Below are 19,144 nucleotides of genomic sequence, written 5' to 3' on the forward strand. Positions count from 1 at the left end.
GTAAAATTAGCTTCCTAGAATGAAATAGTTGTTTCCACGTTACTGAGGTTACGCTATCCACAATTAGCAGAACCATTAGCAATATTAAGGGCAGACTTCGTGGTGGAAGGCCTTGAAGGCATCCAACAACTTGCAGAGCTGCTGCAACATCTTTCCCTTCAATTTCTGTTCTTGTCTGGGTAGGGAAGGCTTTAATTGCTGGCTTCTTCTCATTCTTTTCTTTTTAAAGTTAGCACAACTCTTGCCAAAAAATAAAATAAAGAAGAAAATACTCATAGGCGATCCAAATGCAGAACTGGGAGATGCAATATTAGAGTCCTGCAATAAACCAGCTTCACAAACAGGAACAGAAGCCTGGGAATTAAATGGCACTAATATACCTGAAACCAGTGCCCCATAGCAGGCACCCAGAGCCTCTGGGGAACCATCCCAACTACACAGGTCCATCCAATTACCTGGTCCTTTTTGCCAGAGATGATGAGTAGTTCCCAAGAAATCACAGTGAATGGAAGCTGTGAAGGATCCTAAGCCCAGAGCACAGCTCCTCTAACAGGTCACTTCTCACCAAGGGTAAAAGGGAGTTCACTTCAGACACTGGAGCCTAGATAATTATATAAATGGCTCAGTTTCATCATGGCTGAGGTCAGAACTATCCATAAACTTGCCAACAGGTATCCTGTATTCTGCTACTAGTTTTCTCCCAATAGCTGCTCTCCAGCTGCCCTTTAGGAGTTCACCCACCAGCTAGTTGCCGCTTCCTGTGGCCTTTGTTGTTGTTGTTTAGTCATTTAGTTGTGTTGCCTAGTACCTGCCCAATGTGAGTCATCCATCAGTCCCCATGAGCCTCTCATGGACAAGGTGGGATACTGATCCATCTTCCTTCCTTCCTTCCTTCCTTCCTTCCTTCCTTCCTTCCTCAGCCCTCTCCAGCTTCTGTCCCACTCCATGCAGCAGGCATAATGATGTCTCTTACCTCAGACACTCTTGTGATACATTTTCCTTTCCCTGAACATGGAAGGTCATCTGACGGGCTTTCTCCTGCCAAGCATGTGCTGACTTTTACTATCACAGTCAAGCGTAAAGCCACAATGCATTTGGCGACAGAATCATTCACAAAACCTAAGGAAAAGAGACCAAATACATTGTTATTAAAATATTGTGATTTATTTTTATTTTTTAAAATAATAACTTGCCAAATCATTGTCATGTGACTAGACCAGGGAGACCAGACATGGGGGAGGCATGTGTTTAAGATGCCGTGTAGGTACAGGGGAAGGGTTAATTCCCTGCACCATGACACAATCAGGGGCCTCCAATGGCTGCTTTTACCAGGCTTTGAGATGGCACCCCCTAGAGCTCAGTGCATGCATGTTAAACCCTGGAGAGCTGCTGCCACACAGTGTAGACAACACTAGATGAACTAATAGTCTGACTCAGTATAAAGCAGTTTTCTATCTTCCTATGATCCCTGTTGATTAGGTCCAAGCTCTCTTATACCAGCAAATGTGAAATGTGTGCTTAGAAGTCACACTATTAGCAAGCTGAGGTGGTGGATGCCAGGGAATATGACCCCCCCCCCTGAAAAAGAGGGTCACTGATAAACAAGAGGGATGTTTGGTGGAACCCTAGAAGTTTGAAGAAGTATAAATATTTGTCATATACACACAGCAACAAGCCAAGGAAGACCGAGCACACTTGCTCTTCGGGGGGTTGGGGTGGGAAGGGGGGAAACTGTGGATTGCCCTGTGTGAGGTGAATGGCTACTCGAACAGAAATCAAGATGCGTTAGAAGCGAGAACACACACATTTTGCAATGTGTTACACTGCGACTTGGAACAGTTTAGAACTCAGCACATCAGTAGCACCAGCACAACTCTTAAAAGCCCATGATGGCATGATGTCAGTAGCCATGCTGAGAAAAACAATCATGCTGCTTATACTGAATATGTTTTCTTTGCTCTTTTCCCTTTCTGTGTACATTTAAAGAAAACCAAGTGCAGAATTTGCAATTCTGTTGCTCATGCTGTTTTTCCTCACCTGAAGCTATAACCTATTTGCAACATAACTCTTGGCAGTGCTGAATCCCGCCGAAATGCATATGAGATTAAGTTTTCTCTCAGACTTAACAGCCAGTGCTCTAAGGAAACAAATGTTCCATTTTTATGCAAATCACCACAATTACGGAAAAGTATGAGACAGAAAAATATATAAGCTGGACTTTCCCCCCCTCCTGAGGCATTTGAATGAGGGGAGGGGGGAACCCTAGCTTCCCTTCTAAATTCAATCCTAATGTTGCTTTTGTCCCAAAAAAATAACATTTGTAAGGTAAGTAGAACTAATCCTGAACCCCATTATTCTTGAACATTTCTAATGGGAAATGCACCTCCATTTTTAAAGAGTTAGACCATATTTTCTCAGATGTTTCAACTTCTTGGGAAATTCTGCTCCATAACTGGAATATTGTATTTGCTGTGGTGCCTGTAATGAATATGTAGCACAAAGCGTGTTCTCCTTCAGGGAGAGCACGTGTTGCGGTGGGGTCTACTGAGCCACCCCTTTGTTGCTGGGTAAGTTCTCCAAGATGGCCAGGGGGCATTGATTGGATTGCCGAGTTGCTGGGGCAAAAGTTATGTTGCAGTTTTGGTGGGAGGGGTAAAAGGTTTAAATACTCTGCACGCAGCCTTGTACTTTCTCTTTTGCTGCGTGCAACGGATCACCCGCCCACCCGCCCTAGAATAAGGGGTTTGTTGCGTTGACCTTGCTATGCCTGTCATGGGGTCGTCTGCCTTTGAGCAGGGGCCTGGTAGGAATTTTTCCACCTGGCAAATTGGCTGGCTGGGTGGTTTTTGCCTACTGCGTAGCAAATCGTCACAACTTGTAAGGTTGTGGTTAGGCATTGGTTATAAATCTGGTGGAGGAGGGGTTTAGGATAGGCTGGGCCTACCCCTCCATGGAGGGGTTCAGGATAGGCTGGGCCTGCCCCTCCATGGTTGCTGCGGAAAGGGAATTCCGTTAAAGGAATCCTGGGGCTTGCCATCTTTTCGTCCAATCCCTGGAATGGGACTAGGGCCGGCAAGCCTTCGGGGAGCAGGCGGGTGAGAGTTGAGGGTCTGTGTCTCAGCTCCAATTCTTCCCCGACTTGCTTTCCCCCGCACTGTCTTTCGGTGGTGCCCGGAAGTCAGTTCTGTCCCCAGGCGGGGGGACAGATAGTCTTAACCAATGCCTAAACAACCACTCACAGTTTGTATTTTAATAAAGTTGTGGCCAAAATCATGCCAAAAATCTTAAACAAAAATTACGTGTCCGTTGTGAGTTATTGGGGGGTGGATTGGGGACCTCAACACGCAATATATAGCCATATCCTAGGACAAGGAGAAGGATAAATGAGCAGGCAGGCTTCCAAGTACAGAATGGCTGCTTAAATTTATGATCTGGTGTCAGGGTATGTGTGTCGAAGTCTAAGAAATCAGGGAGGGACCTGCCCTTTTAGATAAGATGGCTGAAAGTTCCTCTCTCCCTCTCCCCCATCCCCTCTCAGTTTTTAAATGGGGGTGGGGAAGCTTTGCCACCACTTCAAGAGGCAGCTTGGCTGTCCTCAACAACCCAGCAGCATTTAATTTTTAATTTAGAACACAATGCCCAAAGGGAACATCACAAGTCATGATACAGATTCACTCCCATGGTGTGTGGGTGTGGGTGTGGGTGTGTGGGTGTGGGTGTGTGGGTGGGTGTATAGTGGAAATATATGGCCGACCACAATGGCAATTCATTTAACTGAAAAAAGAAACTAATACATCTTACTTTCCATGACATGCTTACTTCTGTGCCTGACTCACTTAATAAAGCAACTATTTGCTTTATTAACTTTGCAGTTAATGCCCCGTTGAATTCAACAAATAAATGCCATTCGCACACTTTCTCTTTTTTATCTGCCTCTATCATTTATCCTAAGACCGTTTACTACAAAACTAGCCTAGAGCCCATTGCCAGGGGGAATGTTCATGAGTTATTAGTATGAGATTCTTTGCATTACTAAGGACCTTAAATGTGACCTACAAAATAATTCTCATTGCTAAAACTCTATACATAGGCCCTGATCCAACTGTATGTGCTGGCTGCACACTTGCAGTCCATGGGACTTTTGAGAGTCCCATGGACTGCAAGAAGATCAAACCTATCCATTCTTAAGGAAATCAGCCCTGAGTGCTCACTGAAAGGACAGATCCTGAAGTTGAGGCTCCAATACTTTGGCCACCTCATGAGAAGAGACAACTCCCTGGAAAAGACCCTGATGTTGGGAAAGATGGAGGGCACAAGGAGAAGGGGACGACAGAGGACGAGATGGTTGGACAGTGTTCTCGAAGCTAACAGCATGAGTTTGACCAAACTGCGGGAGGCAGTGGAAGACAGGAGTGCCTGGCGTGCTCTGGTCCATGGGGTCACGAAGAGTCGAACACGACTAAACGACTAAACAACAACAAGCACACTTGAAGTCCCATAAAATAATATGTGATTCAGTCTATCAGATTTTGAGGAGAAGGAAATATAGCCACCCTCCCTTAGACAGAACCAGAGTGGAAGAGATTTTACAACTTGATAGTCCCAAGCTATATTGGGAACTCCCATACCTCATCTAATATTTTATCTATCATGTTTGCTGCTACTACAAAAATAAATAAAAAATTAGCAGCAGTTTCTGCCTGTGTGAGTGATAATGAAGTTTTGGAACAAGGTGTCATCAGTACATTTTTACCAACTTTGTCTGGCTCACCAGCTACCGTCATTTCTGGACAGGGATAACTTGACCTCTGTTGTCCATGCATTGGTAGCCTCAAGGCTGGATTACTGCAATGCACTGCAATGTGGGACCTAGTTCGGACATTCCAACTAATGCAGAATTGAGTGGCTAGACTGCTGATGGAGTCACACAGTTGACAACATGTGACACTATTGTTAAAACATTTGCACTGTCTGCCCATCTACTACTAAGTCAAAGTCAAGGTCCTTGTATTAATTCACAAAGCCCTGAGCAACTTAGGTCCAGGGTTTCTTCAGGGTCTCCTAAGCCTTTATATCCTAGCTTGATCACTGAGGTCATCTGCAGGAGCACCACTGCTCATCCCCCAAGTTGGCATGGCTCATTTACTAGCAACCAGAAACTGAGCCTTTGGTTTCACCAGCCTGGTCTGCAAATTGAGATAATGATGATGATGATGATGATGATGATGATGATGATGATGATCTGGCTGGGCAGCTTCCAACAGAACACTAAAAACAGAATAAAACTTCAAACATTAAAAACTTCCCTAAACAGCGCTGCCTTTAGATGTCTTCTGAAAGTCAGATGTTTCCTTGACATCTGATGGGAGGGCATTCCACAGGGCATGTGCCACTACTGAGAAGGCCCTCTGACTGGTTCTCTGTAACCTCACTTCTCTCAGTGAGGGAACCACCAGAAGGCCCTTGGAGGTGGCCCTCAGTGTTAGGAGGGCACCTTCTATTTTAACCTTTAAGCACCTGTTGAAAACTTTCCTATTCCGCAAAGCTTATGATGGCAATTAAGAACATAACCTTTTATAATAGCTGATCTCTGATTTTAAACATATGTTTTTTATTGTATGGTTTTATGTATGGTTATTGTGTACTGCTTTAATTTTTTTTATGAATAGAGGTATGTAAGTATTTGTTATAAATAGTAAATAACCAGACCTAGCCTGTCTTGCTTTCAGCAAGACAAGCTATTGGTCCATTTCTGAAGTATCATCTCAGTGGCTTGCCAGGATTTCAGACAGGGGTTTTTTCCACCCACACCTTGAAATTCCAAAAATCTCATATAGGACCTTCAGCATGCAAGAATGCACTCTTCCATTGAGTTGTGGCTGCTCCCAAACCCTCGTTAAGCACAATTCCTATTTCTCTTATAGAGCTATTCACATATAGCTCTGGAGATGCATAGTTTGTCCAGTGCAAAACTGTTTGCAATCTTCCATCTAGCTAGGGATATGTGCATCGATCGCCACCAGATTGTGACAACGTATTACTATGACTTACAGAACTGAAACAAGCTACCTCATCTGAAGACATGTGTAGCCAGATACATATCTTTAAAACTTGAAGCACTGCATAGTCATAACTATGGCTTTTGACAGCCTAATCTTCTGATAAGGGGCTATTCAGGTATTGTACAAAATATACTTCATTTGACAAAAGGTTCCAAGATCAAGCAACAGATGCCAGTTTTGCATAGGGAGGAAAGAAAGCAAAAAAAAAGCTGTAATTAAGTTGTGACAATGTGCGGATGCCACCAGGTTGTTCATGAGTACCGCTGAGAAAGAACTTATTTGAAATGTGTTGGGCTCAATCTTAAAACTAATAATAACCTTGTTCACGTTTGTGGTCTCCTTCCTTCTTTTCCTAAGTTCACACGTAGCCTAGCTGGGTTATGTGCACATGTTCACGCTGCATGACCAGATCAGAAGATGCTTGCTGGTAATTTCTCGATGCAGTACATTATTTCCTACACAGATACTATTTGTGCACTGAATCACTTGATTGGCTAATTACCATCTTGGCGCAGACGCCTGTTGAATTTCTTGCAGTGGTGTTTGAGCATCTTTAAGCAATTGCTAATTTAGTTAATTAGATACCAAGAGGCACTACTAAAGCAAATAATTTACTTCCTTGAATGGTTTGTGTTTGGCACACGAGAATTATTTGGAAGAACTTGCAAAAGAGTTATCAGACTGAAAAGGTTAAATTTTGCAGCAATAGATCAGAAAGTAGATGATGTAGGCCAATGATCAAAGAAAAAACTGCATTAATCTCTTGCATCTTCCTCATTTCAATGAGGGAAAAGATTAAAAGTAGCTAATAAAATCTGTTCCTACACAATCAACTAATTACTGTTAGAATCTTGCAAAATGCTTTTCAAAACTCATTTGTGCTAAGGAAAAATATATGTTTTTTCATTCATTGCCATCTTTATGTGCGTTTTTTGGAGGAGGGCAGAGATATGAGGTGGGGAATCCAATCCAAAACTGTAGAGTAATTGCATTCTTATATGGTCAGAGGGTTGTGTTCCTGAATAAGGTTATGCTATTCCTGGACTTTAAAAGATACCATGAGCCGCTATGCTGAAAGGCTGCTCTAGTTCTCTGCTGTATGAGAGTTTCTGCAGCCGCCTTCTTCCCCCTTTGCTGACGTGTGCATAACTCCATACTGCATACTGCAGCATGCAAAGGAGGATAAAGGAACAGAGAGGGAGCCACAATAGGCTGAGATTAAGGTATAGTATGAACCCATAACCTGAACTCATTTTCGACAACACAGCCTACCAGAGCAACCATGACCTTCATAACTAACACTACAGGTATGATGACTTTTGATATTCAGACGAAATAGCTAGTTTCCTCTTAGGAGTTAACTTTATCTGTTGTAGTGAAAGGTACACAGGCACTGCAAATTAGGTACACAGCTTTGGAACAAACTTCAAATTCTAAAGGCAGCATCTCCCAGGCCAAGAGTCAGACAGAAGACCACCCTCATAACCTGCAGTAGAGCTGGACAAACCAATGTGTTTCTGGCCCATGTCACTTTCACAAATAAAAACTGATAAGGGAGAGAAAGGATTTAAGAAAGAATCATAGAATCATAGAATCATAGAGTTGGAAGAGACCACAAGGGCCATCGAGTCCAACCCCCTGCCAAGCAGGAAACACCATCAGAGCACTCCTGACATATGGTTGTCAAGCCTCTGCTTAAAGACCTCCAAATAAGGAGACTCCACCACACTCCTTGGCAGCAAATTGATTTTTTTTTTAAAAAAAAAAAGCACCTTAAACTGGCATAAACATAAATAACTTGGATTTATAACTTTAGATGATGCACCTTGTCTGTAAGGGACACTCAAGGAATTCAGCCTACAGCCTTTTAATGACATCTAGTGCTGGTTTTTTGTTTTTGCTTTAGTGTATACTTATTTTAATTTGCATTGAAATCCATGTTAGACATCCTGAGCAGATCAGAAGGTGGGATATGAAATTTACAGTATTATCAAAACTCACCAATGAAATAGTTGTTTCCTAACACAAGCATTTCCTCTGTCAGGACAAGTCCACCCATTGCTTGCAGAAGAGTAACACTTGTGGCATCTATAAGCGAGCACTGCTTGAATCTTTCTGTTGTGACCTTCCATAACAAGATAAGGGAAGCTGTGGCATCTTGTCTTATGCTAAAGAGAGGAGAATAAGAGTCAAAACACTAAATAAAACACATGGAATTAAAAAAAAGAAGAAGGTCTGAGCATATAGTATATCACTCAATAATATAAAAAGGCAATAATGATCCAGAATCAAAAGATGGCTAACTTGATACAACAAGTATTTGTAATGTATTTCCCCAAGCATTTGAGTCCTGAAAGAGGTCAGGATGAAAACCAAAGCAAACATTAACAGAGCAATCAACCTACTTGGAGGCAGGAGAAAGATCTACAGAGGAGTCGCTGCTGCCTCCAAAGCTTTGCTTGCCCATAGAATGGTGAACCACCCAGTTTATTCCTTTGTTTATGTTTCTTCCTGTTCCAGCCAATGGAAGGGAATTAACTAGGCCAGCTCTAATCTTAGGCCCATTTGTGTGGGCATTGGACAATTAAAAAAGTCCACCCCAGGAAGGTTTCTTTCAACCGAGAGAGTGAGTGAGTGGTTAGAGTGCTGGACTAGCTAGGAAAACAGGGTTCATAGCCCCACTCAGCCAGGAAGCTCATTGGGCGATTTGGGGCCCATCACTGTCTCTCACCCTAACCTACTACACAGGGTTCTTGGATGTTGGAAGCGGTTGGATGTTTTAAGCTGCCCTGAGCTTCTCTGAAGAAGGCTAAGAAAAAAGTGTAATAAACAAACGAATGAGTGAGGTCCTACTGGTAAATAGACAGAGGTAAAGGAGCTGAATGAACAAACAGAGTAAGGAACTAAAGCAAAGGATGACAGAAGAGGGAAACAATGGGGGGAAGTGGAGATTAAAACCATACGAACAAGTAAAAGAACATGTTTATGATTGGTTGCACAACTATCAAATAAGTGAAATGTTTAAAAAGGATGTGAAAGAAAAAGGGTACAAAGAAAAAGACTCAAAATTTCAAACAGAAATTGTCAATAATGATTGTAAGATAATTTCCAAAATGTATAAAATTCTGTTGGAATGGCATACAATGGATGAGGAAGTAAAAGTGGTTATGATTCAATGGGCCAAAGATTTAGGATATAACATAGAAATGGATGATTGGCAAAGAATATGGAATGAAAACCTGAAGTTTACAGCATGTGTCACATTGAAAGAAAATGTTATGAAGATGGTATATAGGTGGTATATGACACCAGTAAAATTAGCAAAAATGTACAAAACTTGTAACAAATGTTGGAGATGTAAGGAGAAAGAAGGTACATTCATGCATATGTGGTGGGATTGTAAGAAAGTAAGGGGGTTCTGGGAGATGATATATAATGAACTAAAGAAAATGCTAAAATATAGCTTTGTTAAGAAACCAGAAACCTTTCTGCTGGGAATAACAAGAACGGACATAAATAGGAGAGACTGTAAACTTTTTCAGTATGCAATCACCGCAGCAAGAACACTGTTGGCCCAAAAATGGAAACAAGAAGAAGTACCGACTTTGGAAGAATGGAGGACAAAATTAACAGACTATGCAGAACTGGATAAATTAACTGGGAAAATCAGATTCCAAAAGGATCACAGGTTTTTTGAGGACTGGGGAAAATTTACGGAGGATTTGAAAACTGTATGTGAGGACTGTACAACGCTAGTGTGCTTTAAAGAAGCTTTGTGAAAATACAAGGAATATTGCTAGAAAGCAAATAAGGACAGAAATATAGTATTTAATGGCAATATTAAAATTAAGGAATGTGAAGATAGGATTTGAACAACGAATGATTGTCAGAGAAGTTGAGGGAGGTCCAATAAGCTAAAATATGTGATGTGCAAATTGATATGATTGGAGTTTTTTATGGAAAAAAAAATTTATAAAAAATTTATAAAAAAAAAGAAGAGGGAGACAATGGGAGATAATCTGAGAATTAGTACCAAACTGCATGTTCCATCGTTCACACTTCAACTGGATCGGGGTCCAGCTGCATCAGTTTCCAGCTGCAAAGTGCCCTCGGGCAGCTTCTACTTTCCCCAAAAGGTGCTATCTGCAGTAAACCAAACCTCCATGGGCAGATTACACTGGAAGGACCACAGCTCAATGGTACAGAATTTCATGCAGAAGCTCCAAGGTCCAGTTCCCAGAATCTCCAGGTAAGGGCTGGGAGAGAATCCTGTCTGAAACCCTGGAGAACTACTGCCAGTCAATGTAGACAGTCTCACACTGTACTGTGTACAGTGAAATGTGGATACTCAACATGCAACTGAACTGTTGCTGGACCACATTCCAGTTTAAGGCCTTGCGGCTGTTTATTTCTTCAAAATAGTTGAAGTGCACTCTTTAAAAGCAGCATGGATGATGTAACATGTAACAGCACTCAGGGAGAGGAGGAAGCAGCAAGGCTTTCACCGACAGAGAGATCTCCTTAGCGTTACAATGAATTCCAAGAAGGAGAAAGAAGGGGAGAATCTGGGAGAAGTCACATCAGGCTAAGTACAGAAGGACCGTATGCTATTTTTAGGAAATTAATGAATAAGTTAAGGAAGCTTTGGAAGTATGAGGACTGTAGGCAAGAGAGCCGGAGAGGAAGGAAAGAGGGCTAAATTTGACAAATGTTTCCTTTTAAGTCCCTAGTTGTCAATTAATAATTAATTAATTACTTTCTGAGGAGCAGAAAAATTAATGGTCCATCTTTTCCGGAGTAGCAATAGTATGCCACAGTAATACCCACAGTCACTCAATCACAGCAGATTAAGAACACAGCTTTAATTAAATCATACTGTTTTGGCTTGAATGCAAATATTTAGAGTTTACGTTTTTTATAAAAAGCAATCGCTCTTCATCTGCATTGTTGTTAGGTTTCCTGAAGGTCAAATTTCTCACTTGTGAAAAGAATGTTTTTTCTTTTCATCATTCTTCCCTCTCCAAACTGATCGTTCTTTCATCACCCATCAGCCTTTTTACACCAAGTGGGCTTTGTAGACATTCTTGATCAAATCATTCCCCTCAATTTCAATGGGTCTCTGTCTCTTTCATTTCACCTTCCTCCTCTACTTTTTCCACAACAATGAGTGCATCAGTGAGTATTTTGGAAGGTTCTGTTGCAAACACAGTTAGAATTAAGAGGTGGGACAAGTACTCAAGAAGCAGAATCTACAAAAGGTGAAACCCACCAGCTCAAATTGGCAGGACTTAATTCAAGTAGGATCCAGCCACTTCAAGCAAATTCTAACAATGCACCTTGCCTCCATCACCTTTTCCCCCTTCCCAAACCAAAACAAACAAACAAAAACCCCTTACATTGGGAAAAGGGGGGGGGACAGATGGCAGAGTTCCCCATGCACAGTACTGCTGGGTATCATGGGACTTGATCCCCTCTTCTTTTCCCTTTTTGGTTGACTACAAATCCCATAACTCCTAGCTAGAAATGATGTCTTCTGTAACCTGCTCACCTCCTTTCCTCTTAAAGTAGTGGAACATGTAATCTGCAGATGAGAAGGTGCTCCACAAAGACATACATTCATTCACTGTGTTTAACTCCCACTTTTTTTTCCTAAGGAGATCGTGGTTCTCCTCCTCCTCCTTGTTTAATCTTCAAAATAAACCCTGTGAGGTAGGTTAGGCCGAGAGGCAGTGACTAGCTCAAGGTCATCCAGTAAGCTTCATGGCCAAGTGGCAATTTGAACCCTGGTCTCAAAGGTTCTAGTGCAACGCTCTAACCACTACACCACACTGGCTCTTTTCTGTCTGGAAGAGAGCCATCTACTTTCTGTTACCACCATCCTCTTCACCGGAAGTGAGAATCTTATGACTTCAGCAAGAGGGGAGGTAGCAGGGACAAGGGAGTAGCAACAATTATTTTTAGTATTTAATTGGAGCAATTTAATCTGGGGGTGAGCAAGGAGTCTTCTATTACCAATTACATCAGAGATCCCACAAAGCTTGCTCCCTAAATTTCTGTGAATTTTCTTGTTACCCCCAACATATCCTTAACTTGCAGTACTAATAGCAGTAGAACACTTGCTCACCCCCCCACCTCAAAAATAAAGCAGGGTATTCAAGTGTTCTGATCAAACAGTTTAAAAAAAAAACCCTACTTGTTACCACTCCTGGATAAAACACCTGAGAGTAATGAGTTCGACAATGAAAATTGCTTCAAGCATATCTGCATAATAATTCTAAGGTGCAGCAATTTCTTACTTTATAGATGTATTCTGTGGAACTTCAAAAGAGATTAGGCGCCCCCCACCAGAATTATTGGAGCTAGCATTGCCGCAAGCCACATCAGGGATTATCTGGAAGGGGGAAAAGAGTATTTATCAGGACTTTTCATATGCCCAATGCTATTTAAACAGTAAAAATAATACACAGAAAAACTGAAATGGGTATTCACCAACATAAACAAATCACACCAAGTCTTACAGTTTAAGGGAGTGATGGAGAACCTCCACCCCATGGGCCTAATTAGGTTTGCCAGCCTTCCCAATGTGGCCAGCATGGCCATTTGGCCAGCCAATGCCCACCAGTCACTCACCTGATACTGTGTGACTACAGACATGGGACAGATAAACCTGCAGCTGCAAAGGAACAAGTAGAAACCTTTCTGTGCATTCCCACTTGTCCCTTGGCAATGCAGTGCACATTCATTAACAAATGGAAACAGCACTGAATGGAAGATATGGCTGAAAAAGAACAATCAGGAGCATGGTCTACCCCAACTTTTCCCTCTCAGGTGTGACTTGCCTTTGATGCAGTTCAAATTTGTTGCCAAATGCCAATCATGTCAGTCCATGTCTGACATATGCTGTCACAGGCTTGACCTCGCCCAACTGTAAATGTGGCCTGCGGAGGACTGGTCACTTCTACATCTGCCCTGCTAACTGAAAGTAGCTCTCCAACTCTGGTATAAGGGCCAAGATAGATGTGATGGAAACTGAGTGAATATAATTCATATTTCTTTCTCTCTCTCTCTCTCTCTCTCTCTCTGTGTGTGTGTGTGTGTGTGTGTAGATAGATATGGGAGAGCAGCAGGGCTGCGGGTTTTAATTACCTACAGGAAACTACTATTTTCACCTGAAATATTACCTTAAAAAAAGAATGTCTGAAGTTCTGTGCTTTAACAGATTGCCTTTAAACTTTAACTTTGCCTTTATAAGGTATCAGTCAGTCCTTTAGAAAAGCATAAATGGATTTTCACATTGTAATACGCTAGATACCAAAGAGATTGCAGCATAGCCCTTTTAACAGCAGGTAATAGAAGCTCATGGGATTTCAGGAACTGTAGCAGGAACAGCTGATAGCATCTCTCAGCTATGCTTACTATCGCATAGAGTTTCAACAAATCACAGATAGCAATGCTCTGCCACCTGATCCCAGCAACAAAGAAGCCTGTTATCATTTTCCCAGCGACAGAAAGCTTTCTACCAGGGGAAAAAATGGAGCCAAGAGAACCTGCCAATGAAATAAATCCATGACCTATGAGTGCATCTCATTGCAAGGCATGTTTTCAGGCAAAAGTCTGTTCCTACGAACAGCACTGTATTTAGGGCATGCGGATGGTTCCCCCGCACAGGGTGCTGAGCCAAGGGGGGCACAAAATTGAGAAGATCCATAATTGAGAAGATCCATTTGGGGACACAAAATTTTGACCTCGCACAGGTTGTCATGGACTGGTTGGATACAGAGGATGGCATGAGGAACCAACTGGGGAATCCCTAAGGAAAGACGGCTCAGAGCCAGGGGATGGGATGGGATGATGATGATGATTGGTCAGGGGGGGAGAAGGGAGAAGGGATAGCTCAGCTGGTTAGAGCACAGTGTGAATAACACCAAGGTTGTAGGTTCGATCCCCGTATGGGACAGCTGAATATTCCTGCATTGCAGGGAATTGGACTTGATCATCCTCAGGGTCCCTTCCAACTCTGCAATCTATGATTCTATGACTGGAAGGAGGTGTCAGGAATCTGAAGAGGTAACTGGGCTTAGTGAGTGGGTGGAGGGAATGTTTGTGGCAGAGAAAAGTCCAGAATCAGGGGCAGAAGCTGAAGCAGGAGAAGAGGGAGCCCAAGAGGCATGGGTGTCTCCCTCTCCTGCTGCAATGAGCTCCCCTCCCCCTGTCTCCCAGAACCAGGAGAGGCATAAAGAGGCCTCTCAGGCATAAAGAGACCACTCAGTGGATTTGTAACTGGCTGACTGACCGAACCCAAAGGGTGCTCATCAATGGTTCCTCTTCATTCTGGAGAAGAGTGACTAGTGGGGTGCCGCAGGGTTCTGTCTTGGGCCCGGTCTTATTCAACATCTTTATCAACGACTTGGATGATGGACTCAAGGGCATCCTGATCAAATTTGCAGATGACACCAAACTGGGAGGGGTGGCTAACACCCCAGAGGACAGGATCACACTTCAAAACGACCTTGACAGATTAGAGAACTGGGCCAAAACAAACAAGATGAATTTTAATAGGGAGAAATGTAAAGTATTGCACTTGGGCAAAAAAAATGAGAGGCACAAATACAGGATGGGTGACACCTGGCTTGAGAGCAGTACATGTGAAAAGGATCTAGGAGTCTTGGTTGACCACAAACTTGACATGAGCCAACAGTGTGACGCGGCAGCTAAAAAAGCCAATGCAATTCTGGGCTGCATCAATAGGAGTATAGCATCTAGATCAAGGGAAGTAATAGTGCCACTGTATTCTGCTCTGGTCAGACCTCACCTGGAGTACTGTGTCCAGTTCTGGGCACCACAGTTCAAGAAGGACACTGACAAACTGGAACGTGTCCAGAGGAGGGCAACCAAAATGGTCGAAGGCCTGGAAACGATGCCTTATGAAGAACGGCTAAGGGAGCTGGGCATGTTTAGCCTGGAGAAGAGGAGGTTAAGGGGTGATATGATAGCCATGTTCAAATATATAAAAGGATGTCACATAGAGGAGGGAGAAAGGTTGTTTTCTGCTGCTCCAGAGAAGCGGACACGGAGCAATGGTTCCAAACTACAAGAAAAAAGATTCCACCTAAACATTAGGAAGAACTTCCTGACAGTAAGAGCTGTTCGACAGTGGAATTTGCTGCCAAGGAGTGTGGTGGAGTCTCCTTCTTTGGAGGTCTTTAAGCAGAGGCTTGACAACCATATGTCAGGAGTGCTCTGATGGTGTTTCCTGCTTGGCAGGGGGTTGGACTCGATGGCCCTTGTGGTCACTTCCAACTCTATGATTCTATGATTCTATTCTATGATTCTAGGGAAGAGGAAAAGTTAGCTTCACACAAGCACCGTCTCAGAATGCTTGTGGGAAACCCTGGAGAGGAGGGGACCCTGTGGGGAGGGGAGGACCTTCAGTCTCAGCAACTGCTTCATGTCGGGCAAGACCTGCCAGCGATGCTGTGCTCAGAGGTCCGACACTCCTGTGCAGAACCTATTCTTGCTAATAAAGAGCTAACTCCAACTTGCTTGGTTTGATTACTGCTGGCTCACTCCTGTCTTGGGGCACCATATTATGAAAGATTACCAAAGTCCCCGTCTACTCAAAAAACAATTCTACAAAACTAGCTGATCAATCAGATTGCAGGTGTAGAAGCAATATGGTACAGATTGTGGCGCCCAAAAACACATTTTCAAAAGTAGGAGGTGGCTTAGCTTTTGGAAAATGGGGGTGGGGGGACAGTACTTAGCTAATTGGGAGCCACTGCTCTATGCAGTATGGATAGGTTATACCAAGGGAGAGATTTAAGAATGGGGTAGGATAATTTCATTGGGTTTCCTTTAATTTGCTTTTTGAAAAACTTCTATACATACTGGACTCAAATCAGGTACATGATCTTGGATATATATTGGACTTGAATCAGGTACAGGTCTTTACCATTACAATATGAATAACTATCAAAGCTGTATGCATTTTCTGTAGAATGGCATTTTCTCTTTCCCTTGGTCCCAGTCGCTCTCTTTGCACCCATATGGCATTGTGAGCATTAAGTTGCTTGACTCCTAGCCCATCACTTGCCTGGCAAGACTCTGGACTTCATATAATGCAACAAAACATTCCAAGGAATTTATATATACATAACTTAACAACCATTCATTTGGTAGTGTCCTGGTCATTAAAATGAATTAATTAGGAGATGCTTTCTGTGCTAATTTCCAGACTCTTTCCATATGCAAAGTCATTTATATGCAACTTCCAAAACGACTTGGCATGTTTTTTTGTTGAAATAAAAGGTCTTACCTCCACTTCATTCCATTTTAGATCCACAACTTTCTGACCTTCCTTTGGTTCCCATGTAGGCAGCGTCACTGTTGCTTGCGACCGCGGCAGGACCATGTCAGGTTCAACAGTGGCCAATACTGGCCTGTTTTGGATTGGTGCCTCTGACTCTGTCCAGCCAGAGTCGGGAGGACTGTAAAACGAGTGCTCACAGTTTGTACCTTCGTAGCCTTCATTACAAACACAGAGATATCCACCAGCGTTACTGCTGCAGTTGCCATGGTGACAGGGATTGCTGGCACATGGATCTGAAACAAACTGAAGAGAAACAATATAATGAATCAATTAATACCACAACATCAGCTTTGCATGTTCAACCACTAATGGTAGTTGACTAATACTCATTATGTAGCCTAAAGGACTTCAAAGGCTTTGCATTAGAGATTGCATATGCTTCTTTATTCACACTTCAGTGAATCAGTTGCCATATTCTAGTGGGTGCCATAAGGCAAAGTAACAAACAAAGATTTGGCTAAGATAGGTAGGAAAGTCCTAAGAAAGGAATGCTGTGGAATCGTGTACTATTAGGAAGGTTTCAATGTCTAAAAATGTAGTGTGCTGGTTGTATGAGCCAAAGGAAAAATCATCTAGGTATCCTTCCCTCTCGCTCTTGGCTGAGTTAACTGAGGGTCACAGTGATATTTCTGATAAAACTCTACCCAGTCACTGATACTCTCCCCTCCACAGCCCCTAGTTACGGCCTTGGCTGGCGTGAAATTCAATAAATAAATAATGACCTTGTGTTGCATTTCATTTTCAAAACTGGTGCTGATGAAACAATTGCTAAATTTCGTATTTGTTTCTATGGAAAGCACTGCTATGTTTTAAAAACCTATTTTTTAAAAAATAAAATAAAAGCTGTTTTTAGAGCTGAAAGGATAATGCTTGTACATTTAGCTGATTCATCTATGTTTTTACAGGTCATGAAGCCACTTGATCCCTCTTGTAGAATCAACACCAGTACACACTTCAAGAAACCCATTCATCTATGTACTTCTTTCTAAATAGTGTAGCAATTTCACTAGTAATGTTTAGAATATAGGGCATCATATCCCTAAGGAAGAGCTCTCAAAATACATTGGGACCAATTAACAAAGAAATTGTTTTCAGTGTTTTCAGTGCACCATTCTGCATCATCCCACCTATTTCTTTATTTTGGTACCTTCCCCCACTTTCTCTCATTGTGTAGGACCCACATACACGTATCCTAATCTCTCTCTCTCTCTCTCTCTCTCTCTCTCTCTCTTAATCCATTCTCCATACTCACATCAAAGGTGAAAGCTTTCCTTTCTTTCAATCGTTCTATCATCGCAAGGAATTTTTTGAAATAATTAAATAAATGGAACTCTTGATGAATGAAACCAAACAAAGTCTAATTCAACTGTTCAACATTGCAACTCTGCTTCTGTGTACATGAGATCTCTTTTAAGAGATTTAAAAGTTCAAATTTGCAATGTTCAAGCAGATGCCATTGTCTTTAATGTTCTGGAGACCATGTAATTCCTATGCAGAAAACAAACAAACAAAAAATGTTAAAGGAGATCTAATCCAGATTTATGAAGGTGGTTTGCTTCGGTCTTTTTATCATAATCCAGTAAGTACTTCAAGATGTTGTTGCTTTAGTTTTATTTATTAAAAAAACAACACAAAATCACAGTGAGCAGAAACAGGTTCAGTAATTTGCAGATAAATTCAGATTCAGGAAGCAGCAGCTTTCATCTCGTAAGCATGAAACTTTGTAAACTTCTATCATTAACATCCTTATGATGAGGCTTTTTGAACCAGGGCATTTCACAAACCTTGATAAATAATATTTCAACAGAAATGCTAACATTAGGAAATATTATGCCTGGCTACGGAGCTTAAGAAAGATGATAAGGAGAAAATAATTAAATTTTACAGGAAGAAAATGATCTGTTGGAATATGAAAAAAAATGAATAATGCTATTTCTTCATGTAAAGAGCTACAGATCTTTACAGGGTACAATATGCTTAGGCAGTCCACCTAAAGCCTCCTCATAATAAGCGGTACTTCTCTCAAATAGTACAGTTTCTGCCAGTGCTGCTTAGTATAAGGCAGCTTCATTTCTGAGGATTTCTACCAGCTGCTATGCATCCCCTACCTTCTCCATACTGCTTTGCCATCCTTCTTCCTTTGCACGTAGCACCCCAATGCTCCTCCAAAGTCACATGACCCAGTATCCTGTTTTGGCATGGCTGTGCATTAATCACATATTCCCCTGAGCAGTTTATTCTCAACACAAATCAGTTATTAAGTAACAGCTGAATCATGCACAAGTCTCTATCCTATTTCCTAGATGGCTTCAAAAGAGGATTAGTCAAATTCACAGACGATAAGACCACCAGTAGCTACTAGCCATGAGGGCTATGTTCTATCTCCATAGTCAGAGGCAGCAGGTCTCTGAATGCCTGTTATCACAAGCAGAGAGAGTATTGCTGCACTCAGGTCCTGCTTAAAGGTAAAGGTAAAGGGACCCCTGACCATTAGGTCCAGTCATGACCGACTCTGGAAGTGCAGCGCTCATCTCGCTTTATTGGCCGAGGGTGCCGGCGTACAGCTTCCGGGTCATGTGGCCAGCATGACTAAGCCGCTTCTGGCGAATCAGAACAGCGCACGGAAACGCCGTTTACCTTCCCACAGGAACGGTACCTATTTATCTACTTGCACTTTGACGTGCTTTCGAACTGCTAGGTTGGCAGGAGCAGG

The 19,144-nt window shown here is 42.3% G+C and overlaps 1 protein-coding gene across 1 annotated transcript in view; it reads right to left on the minus strand.

The window, feature by feature from the left end:
* The window catches only part of DNER (delta/notch like EGF repeat containing), a 109,092-nt gene that overhangs the window by 39,156 nt on the left and 50,792 nt on the right, over positions 1–19,144 (minus strand). Inside the window, exons 2-5 of the mRNA XM_081861545.1 lie at positions 16,378–16,674; positions 12,359–12,453; positions 8,064–8,230; positions 974–1,119 (exon numbers count right to left, since the gene is read on the minus strand). Of these exons, the coding sequence (XP_081717671.1) occupies positions 974–1,119; positions 8,064–8,230; positions 12,359–12,453; positions 16,378–16,674 (705 nt within the window). The remainder of the gene's footprint in view (positions 1–973; positions 1,120–8,063; positions 8,231–12,358; positions 12,454–16,377; positions 16,675–19,144) is intronic.

Source organism: Podarcis erhardii, assembly GCF_964252035.2.
Source record: "Podarcis erhardii genome assembly, chromosome: 5".
In the NCBI taxonomy this organism is placed as follows: Eukaryota; Metazoa; Chordata; class Lepidosauria; order Squamata; family Lacertidae; genus Podarcis; species Podarcis erhardii.